General features: G+C 37.3%; 1 protein-coding gene across 1 annotated transcript in view; it reads left to right on the top strand.

The window, feature by feature from the left end:
- vstm4a (V-set and transmembrane domain containing 4a) overlaps positions 1-1041 on the top strand; it is a 9052-nt gene extending 8011 nt beyond the window's left edge. Inside the window, exon 8 of the mRNA XM_085296977.1 lies at positions 492-1041. Within this exon, the coding sequence (XP_085153103.1) occupies positions 492-644 (153 nt within the window). The 3' untranslated portion in view covers positions 645-1041. The remainder of the gene's footprint in view (positions 1-491) is intronic.
- The last annotated feature ends 10917 nt before the right edge of the window (positions 1042-11958 follow it).

Here is an 11958-nt window from a genome sequence, read left to right as displayed (position 1 = left end):
TCCAGACCTCAACCCCATAGAAAATCTGTGGTGGGAGTTGAAAGTCAGTGTTGCTCGGCGACAGCCCCAAAACATCACTGCTCTCGAGAAGATCTGCATGGAGGAATGGGCCAAAATACCAGCTACTGTGTGTGCAAACCTGGTAAAGACCTATAGTAAACGTTTGACCTCTGTTATTGCCAACAAAGGTTATGTTAGAAAGTATTGAGTTGTATTTTTGTTATTGACCAAATACTTATTTTCCACCCTGATTTACGAATAAATTCTTTACAAATCCTACCATGTGAATTCATGGATTTTTTTTTTCCACATTCTGTCTCTCACAGTTGAAGTGTACCTCTGGTGCAAATTACTGACCTCTGTCATCACTTTAAGTGGGGGAACTTGCACAATCGGTGGCTGACTAAATACTTTTTTGCCCCACTGTATATACTGCAGCAATTCTTTTTTTGTAGCTGAACTTACTTTTACCCAATTCCTTTCTCCTCTAGCCTCGAATATCACAGGAAGAAAGCCTGACATATGCAGAGCTGGAGCTTGTCCGACCAAGACAGGAGCCCCCGGTCCCTTCCACCCCCGACCCCACACCCTCCAGCCCCGACACAGTCTATGCTCAGATCCTCTTCCAGGAGAAATGCCTGTAAACATGTAAGCTTGGTACCTCCTGCAGAGATCCAGCTCTCCGATCGGAACCGTGCAGCAGCCGAAGGACTATATTTATGAACTGTTAGTATGACATTGGTTTTCTTTTTTGGATGCAAGAATGTCATGTGTGGGTAAATGGGAGGCTTGTGCTTGCTGTGTTCAGTTCCAGCACAGCAGCTTCGGGTCTCATAACTTTGTTTCTTTGTTTGTTGGCATCACTGGCCTGTGAGCCAGATGTTTATAGAATGCTCTTACCGTTAACTATTCTTTATAAACTCAGGAGACTGTGTGGGAAGAAACTGTTGTCCAGGCTCTCTTACCGCAGTGTAATAAGGCATTGTAAAAGTCAGTTTTGAAATGCATTTGATTACAGTACTAATACATCATATTAAGAGATGCTAAAGAGTACAGTGTTTGATTTCTGTAAATACAGTTTTTAAGTGCATCTTTTCTCTAAAGAAGGGTGGATTCCAGTTTGCTTACGAATCTGGAAATTTTAGACACATATACAAACATAACAGGAATGTTTGATAATCTTTCAAAGTTGGGAAATGTCCTTTCTGCGTCTAATGATGAAAGTTACACAAGATTGAAACCATTCAACTGTCTCTAGGGTTTACAGAGAACGGCTAAGAGAGGGGGGAAAAAAAAAAAAAAAAAAAAGGTGGTCAAAATGCCTTGTTGAGTTTGGAGAACAGACAGACTGCTTCACACTAAGGTGCACAGAAAAGAGTTTCTGAATGATGAAGCAGCCACTCCTGTTGGCTATGAACAGGAAACTGAGGCTGCAATTCATAGGGGCTAACCAAAATTGCACAACAGAAGATTTGAAGAAAGTTGCCTGGTCTCATGAGTCTCAATTTGTCCTGCGACATTTAGATAGAAGACTCAGAATTTGGTGGGATGTCTTCATCCCATCTTGGATCAATGATTCGAGTTTGCTGCTGCTGGTGTAACGGCATGGAAGATATTTTGTGTTGTTGCTCAGCATGCCAATGCCTTTATGATCACAGTGTACCCATCTTCTGATAGCTGCTTCCAACATGGTACAAAGATCAAATCATCAAATCAAGTTCAACCCAACGGTGCACTTTGGGCATGTGGTGAAACCGGAGATTCTGATCGTGGATGTGCAGCTGACTGCGTGACGCCATCATGTCTCTGGTCTATATTAACACAATAGCATGGATAAGATGAAACATTTAATAAACTGGTGTAATGGATCCAATACTTTGCCACCTTCAGACAAAAGGCAGGCCAACAGTTTCCAGTATTTATGCTAAGCTAACAATCTAATATACGTATCAATCTTCTCATCCATCAACAATAAACATGCATGATTCCTAATAAAATAGTAGAAAGAATAGAAACAGCACAAAGTGCCTCTAATTTCAAAGTGTACTCACTGTGGCACAAGCATAAATAGCAAATATAAATCTTAGAAGCAGCAGACATAAAGCTCAGGAAAGGTGAAGGGTGCAGGCGATTTTGTGAAGGTCACTGTGTGAAAAATGGGATGAAGATGGAGGAAGAGAATGATGCAAATCCACACCTTTCCCTTGGTGAGTGGGAGAGATTGAGAGAGACCATCATCCCCCACAGTTCATACTCACTGACTACAATGAACCCACTAATGACTACATTTATTCAAATTAGACTAATTGTAATCATGGTTAATAATTAGCTTTACAGTGCATTATAATTGGGTTAGGCTACAAGATGGTTCTGCCTAGGTGCAATAATTTATTTGATTTAATTATTCTGAGGAACCCAATGGTTTGACATTTCATATCATAAAACCAGCGATGTAGAGAGAATGAGATAGCCGTTGTCTTTAGAGAAGGTCACTGCTAGCTCTCTGGGAAAATTATGAGGACTATTTTCCACTCTATTAAGCTACTCCACTTAGCACAATTAGCCACACACACAAAGGTTAAAGAGAGAGACCTCTTCCTTTATGATAGAGAGGAGTGGCGCATGTGCATGAGAGAGCAAGTAGGAAACAGAAAGCAAACAAACCTCCACAATCAACAGCCTAACATGCCCACTTATTCACTGGAGTGCAAGTGTGATAATGTTGCTATTACACTTTTCATCTGCAAGTTGGGACGAGTTTCATACCACATCTTGTGAAATTTGTCAGATACTCTGTTTATTTGGTCTCTAATATCTTTGGACACACACACACACACACACACACACACACACACACACACACACAGAGAGAGAGAGAGAGAGAGAAAATCACCCATTATAGACTAGAGATGGCACGATACCACTTTTTTATGTCCGATACCGATACCGATATCATAAATTTGGATATCTGCCGATACCGATATGAATCCGATATAGTGTTTTTTAATCAACAAAACTGTTTTTTAAAATATCTTGCTGCATTTTGCAAGTCTGCAAGTTCATACTTAAGTTTAAAACAACAACTACACTAAAGCTATTTTGTTATACCTGTATACAAAAAAAATATTTCATAGTTCAGCAATACTGATCAATCTAATAAACTTAGACCTACACCATCCTCCCTATTCTGGTATTTTAAAGAGTACTTAGCGTAAATATTAAGCAACCTAACTAATAGGGTTCCAACTCCCAGCAACAACAAAAATAAATAAATAAAAAATAGGGAACCACCCCTCACGCTCCACCTCATGATGCTTAATCGACGTAATCAACCTTAATTTGATGCAGTGTGAAAAAAAAAATGCACAGAAATCAATTATTTTTCAAGAAATATTAAATAGATTCAACATCTTTCTTCAACAAAATTGCAGACTGCACAGATGGTACCTTCCCAAAGGAAAAAGCACTATAGCTTACTAGGGTATATATATTAGACTTAATAGTCACTATATACAGTAATTGACTTCTATTCATTTTACATCAAATTAAAACTTTGTGTGTCAGATAATTATTTATTAAAAGCTAGACATTTTAAATGAGAATAAGAAAGAAAAGTATGTCTTTGTGCCCCCTTTTCCCTGTTAATGCCCTATCGGCCCCCCTGGCTAAACTTTGCTAGATCCGCCCCTGCACAGTTACGTCAGCTGTAGAAAAAGATCCTGGTGTAGAAAGTAATATTAAATAAATTCTAACAACAGCTTATCAAGCTTAAACGTGCTGCTGTTGTTCAGCCGCTGGTTTCCTCTTTCTGGTGCAAAGTGGGCCAAAAACAAAGATGGACTCACGACAGAAAAGCCGATCAGCTGATCATTTAAGCAGCCGGAGAGCGAGAGGCAGTCGCTCGTTAAGCTTAACGCAGGAATGCTTTACAAACATTCAGAGATGGACTTACACACTTGCTTTACTTCTCTCGGGGATAACTTTGTCGGAGATGAAATGCCGGGTTGCTAGCGAAGCTCCAAATGCTATCCAGACCACAGGTCCCGCATGCCACAGCCGCTCTATCACGTGATGCATACTGCTCCGACATGCTAACGTTCTGAGGTGAGTTACGGCGTGTTGCAAGTTTTGTGAGGTGCTTTCGTGATATTTAATGGATCGGATTACATTTTTTATTTTTCTCCGATATCCGATCCAGTCATTTAGGTCAGTATCGGACCGATACCGATACGTAATATCGGATCGGTCCATCTCTATTATAGACATAATATGATCACAGAAAATTTAAGGCGGTGCAAAATTTAAGTGGTACAAAATGGGCTGTCCAAAAAAAACCCTCATAAATACCGTATTACAAAGCAAAATGAAAGCACATTGTGAAACTCAAAATAGTAAAGCCAGCAAACTATTCACATCAAACTAAACAGCCTGAATTTTTCTTGCCACGAACATTTACCAGACCAAAACATTACAACGCTTACTTGATTAAACGCTGACTTATTTGTCTCTTCACAACAGTGTTTGCTTGACTTCCAGTTTTTCTCAGAGATGTTTAAGTGAAAAAGCTGCATTTCTCAGGAACAGTTTATGAAGCGCACATGCCCCTGGTCATCATTCATACACTCCTTCTCATGTTCAGTTTAGCAGTGCCCATTTCAACCACAGGCTTCTGCTGTGGGCCCTAGAAAGCTCTGCTAAAGCAGTAAGGGTCCATTTAAATGACTGTACGAGTGTTTCTCTCATCCGTATCCTTCCACCAACTCTGGAAAAATTTAGCCAGTGTCCTTCTGGTTTAACTCGAATTAAATTCAATTAAATCCAACACAGAATTCAGTCAAAAATCAAGGAGACCAGCAGAAAAAGGTTTTGGCAAGTGTCTATCAATAATTAGTGTGAATGCTTGAAAAGCATTCACAGTATTGTTCTTCTAATCTTTATTAGTGTGAATGCTTGAAAAGCATTCACAGTATTGTTCTTCTAATCTTTATTATTCCATTTTATTATTATCTATTCCGTACGTTTTTTGAAAGCCTACTCCTTCAAAACCGTTCAACTTAGAAAAACCATTCAAACACCATTAGATTCCTATTCTTTTGGACATGATTGCTTGTATTTTTCTCATTTTTAACATTTATATTTTTAATTTTATTCAACTTTATTCAACAAAAATTTCCCATGTATTTCAATGGGGAGACCCTTCAAATTCTCATTCAACTTACTCATTTTTAAACTCTTACTACTTCCACATACGTTCACATAGAGCCACCATTCAAACTTTAAAACGAAGACAAGACATTCAACTATTCAACTTGTATTTATCTTTTCAATATCTATTATACTTTTTCTTCAGTTCCAGTTTAAGTTTCATGATGTTTTTTCACCCGTTTCAAAATTTATAATTGGTGTGTATGGGACGGAATGTTGGGGCTAGAGTGAGACAGCTCAACTGCTAGAGTGAGAGGAGCAAAAAAATTAATCTTAAAATCTTTTTTAAAACTGCTGCTGTGTCCGCAGCGTTTGCTCTACAGGTATGATTTTACCCTCAAAACGTAGCCATGGCTGTCCTCTTTCATCCAATGTGTTTACTATTGTCCTAGGTGTTACGGTTCTTTCATAAATGTCACCAATGCACAGCCTCCTCCCTCCAACTCTTCCATAGACTCTAATGTTAAAATGGCTCAGAAGGTTCGTTTGAAAATCAGAAGAGCATGGTGTCTTTACACTGTCACCACGTCCATATAATAAACTCCACAGGCATGAAAACTGAGAATTTGGTAGACTAGACATGGCTGTCGCTCACGGTGAAAGAATTTTGTCAGTACGACTTTTACTTTTCATTTGGGAACGATTTGTTTCGGCCTGACTTTTCTGTTCATTTTAAGCAGCAAAAGTGAGGCGCATGTCTGTGTACGTGTGTATGGAGCCATTGGGTGCGGTCACTATAGCAACCAGGCTCACACCTGCCTGCTTAACGAGCTCTGCCTGCCACTGTACCAAGATTCATCTTAAGCACTTCTCTTTCAACTGCTGCTGTGTCCACAGTGTTACAGCCATCATTTTACCCTCAAATTGTCGCCATTATTGTTCTCTTTCCAACACCGTATCTTTCAAAGCTCAGGCATTTAAACTTTTTAAACTGTGTGGATCAAAGTGGAGGGATCACATTTGAGTCATTCAGTGATTCAAAGAATATGACCTTTTAATATTCTTTCAGATGTTTTCTGACTCTAAATGTTCTTTTCTCATTTCTTAGGGTTTTCTAATTTACATTTAAAACATTTTCAGTTTTTTTCCAACTCCTTCTGTGTAACCTTCAGATTTTAGCAGTTCAGCACCTTTGTTTTCAGGTTAAATTCGTTTTTTTTTTTTTGTTTTTTTTTAATCTCATTCAATATTTTTAACTCAAAATTCAGCAATTAATTCATTTCAGTGCATACATTCAGATTCAAGCATTCACACTGCAGTTTCTTCAGAAAATGCACTTTCTAGTTAGTGTGAATGCTTGAAAAGCATTCACAGTATTGTTCTTCTAATCTTTATTATTAGTGTGAATGCTTGAAAAGCATTCACAGTATTGTTATTCGAATCTTTATTAGTGTGAATGCTTGAAAAGCATTCACAGTATTGTTCTTCTAATCTTTATTATTATTATTATTATTATATTTTATCTATTCCGTACGTTTTTTGTAATCCTATAACTTCAAAACCGTTCAACTTAGAAAAACCATTCAAACACCGTTAGATTCCTATTCTTTTGGACAACACTGCTTCTATTTTTCATATTTTTAACATTTATATTTTTAATTTTATTCAACTTTATTCAACAAAAATTTATAATGTATTTCAATGGGGAGACCCTTCAAATCCTCATTCAACTTACTCATTTTTAAACTCTTACTACTTCCACATACATTGACATAGAGCCACCATTCAAACTTTAAAACGAAGACAAGACATTCAACTATTCAACTTGTATTTATCTTTTCAATATCTATTATACTTTTTCTTCAGTTCCAGTTTAAGTTTCATGATGTTTTTTCACCCGTTTCAGAGTTTATAATGGGTGTGTATGGGACGGAATGTTGGGGCTAGAGTGAGACAGCTCAACTGCTAGAGTGAGAGGAGCAAAAAAATTAATCTTAAAATCTTTTTTAAAACTGCTGCTGTGTCCACAGCGTTTGCTCTACAGGTATGATTTTACCCTCAAAACGTAGCCATGGCTGTCCTCTTTCATCCAATGTGTTTACTATTGTACTAGGTGTTATGGTTCTTTCATAAATGTCACCAATGCACAGCCTCCTCCCTCCAACTCTTCCATAGACTCTAATGTTAAAATGGCTCAGAAGGTTCGTTTGAAAATCAGAAGAGCATGGTGTCTTTACACTGTCACCACGTCCATATAATAAACTCCACAGGCATGAAAACTGAGAATTAGGTAGACTAGACATGGCTGTCGCTCACGGTGAAAGAATTTTGTCAATACGACATGTACTTTTCATTTGGGAAGAATTTGTTTCGGCCTGACTTTTCTGTTCATTTTAAGCAGCAAAAGTGAGGTGCATGTCTGTGTACGTGTGTATGGAGCCATTGGGTGCAGTCACTATAGCAACCAGGCTCACACCTGCCTGCTTAACGAGCTCTGCCTGCCACTGTACCAAGATTCATCTTAAGCACTTCTCTTTCAACTGCTGCTGTGTCCACAGTGTCACAGCCATCATTTTACCCTCAAATTGTCGCCATTATTGTTCTCTTTCCAACACCGTATCTTTCAAAGCTCAGGCATTTAAACTTTTTAAACTGTGTGGATCAAAGTGGAGGGATCACATTTGAGTCATTCAGTGATTCAAAGAATATGACCTTTTAATATTCATTCAGATGTTTTCTGACTCTAAATGTTCTTTTCTCATTTCTTAGGTTTTTCTAATTTACATTTAAAACATTTTCAGTTTTTTTCCAACTCCTTCTTCTGTGTAACCTTCAGCTTTTAGCAGTTCAGCACCTTTGTTTTCAGGTTAAATTCGGTTTTTTTTTTTTGTTTTTTTTTAATCTCATTCAATATTTTTAACTCAAAATTCAGCAATTAATTCATTTCAGTGCATACATTCAGATTCAAGCATTCACACTGCAGTTTCTTCAGAAAATGCACTTTCTAGTTCTATTTTATTATTATCTATTCCGTACGTTTTTTGTAATCTATCTCCTTCAAAACCGTTCAACTTAGAAAAACCATTCAAACACCATTAGATTCCTATTCTTTTGGACATGACTGCTTCTACTTTTCTCATTTTTAACATTTATATTTTTAATTTTATTCAACTTTATTCAACAAAAATTTCCCATGTATTTCAATGGGGAGACCCTTCAAATTCTCATTCAACTTACTCATTTTTAAACTCTTACTACTTCAACATACGTTCACATAGAGCCACCATTCAAACTTTAAAACGAAGACAAGACATTCAACTATTCAACTTGTATTTATCTTTTCAATATCTATTATACTTTTTCTTCAGTTCCAGTTTAAGTTTCATGATGTTTTTTCACCCGTTTCAGAGTTTATAATGGGTGTGTATGGGACGGAATGTTGGGGCTAGAGTGAGGCAGCTCAACTGCTAGAGTGAGAGGAGCAAAAAAATTAATCTTAAAATCTTTTTTAAAACTGCTGCTGTGTCCGCAGCGTTTGCTCTACAGGTATGATTTTACCCTCAAAACGTAGCCATCGCTGTCCTCTTTCATCCAATGTGTTTACTATTGTCCTAGGTGTTATGGTTCTTTCGTAAATGTCACCAATGCACAGCCTCCTCCCTCCAACTCTTCCATAGACTCTAATGTTAAAATGGCTCAGAAGGTTCGTTTGAAAATCAGAAGAGCATGGTGTCTTTACACTATCACCACGTCCATATAATAAACTCCACAGGCATGAAAACTGAGAATTAGGTAGACTGGACATTGCTGCCGCTCACGGTGAAAGAATTTCGTCAATACGACCTATACTTTTCATTTGGGAGCGATTTGTTTCGGCCTGACTTTTCTGTTCATTTTAAGCAGCAAAAGTGAGGCGCATGTCTGTGTACGTGTGTATGGAGCCGTTGGGTGCAGTCACTATAGCAACCAGGCTCACACCTGCCTGCTTAACGAGCTCTGCCTGCCACTGTACCAAGATTCATCTTAAGCACTTCTCTTTCAACTGCTGCTGTGTCCACAGTGTTACAGCCATCATTTTACCCTCAAAACGTTGCCATCGTTGTTCTTTTTCCAACATCTTGTCTTTCAAAGCTCAGAGATGTAAACTTTTTAAACTGTGTGGGTCCAAGTGGAGGGATCACATTTTAGTCATTCAGTGATTCAAAGAATATGACCTTTTAATATTCTTTCAGATGTTTTCTGACTCTAAATGTTCTTTTCTCATTTCTTAGGTTTTTCTAATTTACAATTAAAACATTTTCAGCTTTTTTTCCAACTTCTTCTTCTGTGTAACCTTCAGCTTTTAGCAGTTCAGCACTTTTGTTTTCAGGTTAAATTCAGGTTGTTTTTTTTGTTTTTTTATCTCATTCAAGATTTTTAACTCAAAATTCAGCAATTAATTCATTTCAGTCCATACATTCAGATTCAAGCATTCACACTGCAGTTTCTTCAGAAAATGCACTTTCTAGTTCTATTTTATTATTATCTATTCCGTACGTTTTTTGAAAGCCTACTCCTTCAAAACCGTTCAACTTAGAAAAACCATTCAAACACCATTAGATTCCTATTCTTTTGGACATGATTGCTTGTATTTTTCTCATTTTTAACATTTATATTTTTTATTTTATTCAACTTTATTCAACAAAAATTTCCCATGTATTTCAATGGGGAGACCCTTCAAATTCTCATTCAACTTACTCATTTTTAAACTCTTACTACTTCAACATACGTTCACATAGAGCCACCATTCAAACTTTAAAACGAAGACAAGACATTCAACTATTCAACTTGTATTTATCTTTTCAATATCTATTATACTTTTTCTTCAGTTCCAGTTTAAGTTTCATGATGTTTTTTCACCCGTTTCAGAGTTTATAATGGGTGTGTATGGGACGGAATGTTGGGGCTAGAGTGAGACAGCTCAACTGCTAGAGTGAGAGGAGCAAAAAAATTAATCTTAAAATCTTTTTTAAAACTGCTGCTGTGTCCACAGCGTTTGCTCTACAGCCATCATTTTACCCTCAAAACGTAGCCATGTCTGTCCTCTTTCATCCAATGTGTTTACTATTGTCCTAGGTGTTACGGTTCTTTCATAAATGTCACCAATGCACAGCCTCCTCCTTCCAACTCTTCCATAGACTCTAATGTTAAAATGGCTCAGAAGGTTCGTTTGAAAATCAGAAGAGCATGGTGTCTTTCCACTGTCACCATGTCCATATAATAAGCTCCACAGGCATGAAAACTGAGAATTAGGTAGACTAGACATTGCTGTCGCTCACGGTGAAAGAATTTTGTCAATACGACTTTTACTTTTCATTTGGGAGCGATTTGTTTCGGCCTGACTTTTCTGTTCATTTTAAGCAGCAAAAGTGAGGTGCATGTCTGTGTGCGTGTGTATGGAGCCATTGGGTGCGGTCACTATAGCAACCAGGCTCACACCTGCCTGCTTAACGAGCTCTCTCTGCCACTGTACCAAGATTCATCTTAAACACTTCTCTTTCAACTGCTGCTGTGTCCACAGTGTTAAAGCCATCATTTTACCCTCAAAACGTCGCCATCGTTGTTCTTTTTCCAACATCTTGTCTTTCAAAGCTCAGAGATGTAAACTTTTTAAACTGTGTGGGTCCAAGTGGAGGGATCACATTTTAGTCATTCAGTGATTCAAAGAATATGACCTTTTAATATTCTTTCAGATGTTTTCTGACTCTAAATGTTCTTTTCTCATTTCTTAGGTTTTTCTAATTTACAATTAAAACATTTTCAGCTTTTTTCCAACTTCTTCTTCTGTGTAACCTTCAGCTTTTAGCAGTTCAGCACCTTTGTTTTCAGGTTGAATTCGTTTTTTTTTGTTTGTTTTTTTTATCTCATTCAATATTTTTAACTCAAAATTCAGCAATTAATTCATTTCAGTGCATACATTCAGATTCAAGCATTCACACTGCAGTTTCTTCAGAAAATGCACTTTCTAGTTCTATTTTATTATTATCTATTCCGTACGTTTTTTGTAATCTATCTCCTTCAAAACCGTTCAACTTAGAAAAACCATTCAAACACCATTAGATTCCTATTCTTTTGGACATGACTGCTTCTACTTTTCTCATTTTTAACATTTATATTTTTAATTTTATTCAACTTTATTCAACAAAAATTTCCCATGTATTTCAATGGGGAGACCCTTCAAATTCTCATTCAACTTACTCATTTTTAAACTCCTACTACTTCCACATACGTTGACATAGAGCCACCATTCAAACTTTAAAACGAAGACAAGACATTCAACTATTCAACTTGTATTTATCTTTTCAATATCTATTATACTTTTTCTTCAGTTCCAGTTTAAGTTTCATGATGTTTTTTCACCCGTTTCACAGTTTATAATGGGTGTGTATGGGACGGAATGTTGGGGCTAGAGTGAGGCAGCTCAACTGCTAGAGTGAGAGGAGCAAAAAAATTAATCTTAAAATCTTTTTTAAAACTGCTGCTGTGTCCACAGCGTTTGCTCTACAGGTATGATTTTACCCTCAAAACGTAGCCATCGCTGTCCTCTTTCATCCAATGTGTTTACTATTGTACTAGGTGTTATGGTTCTTTCATAAATGTCACCAATGCACAGCCTCCTCCCTCCAACTCTTCCATAGACTCTAATGTTAAAATGGCTCAGACGGTCCGTTTGAAAATCAGAAGAGCATGGTGTCTTTCCACTGTCACCACGACCATATAATAAACTCCACAGGCATGAAAACTGAGAATTCAGTAGACTAGACATTGCTGTCG

The sequence above is a fragment of the Mchenga conophoros genome, linkage group LG13 (assembly GCF_057382185.1).
Source record: "Mchenga conophoros isolate Kocher_MC1m ecotype Shallow Benthic linkage group LG13, M_conophoros_male_GT1.1, whole genome shotgun sequence".
NCBI lineage: Eukaryota > Metazoa > Chordata > Actinopteri > Cichliformes > Cichlidae > Mchenga > Mchenga conophoros.
This window is presented reverse-complemented; position numbering and strand designations above follow the sequence as displayed.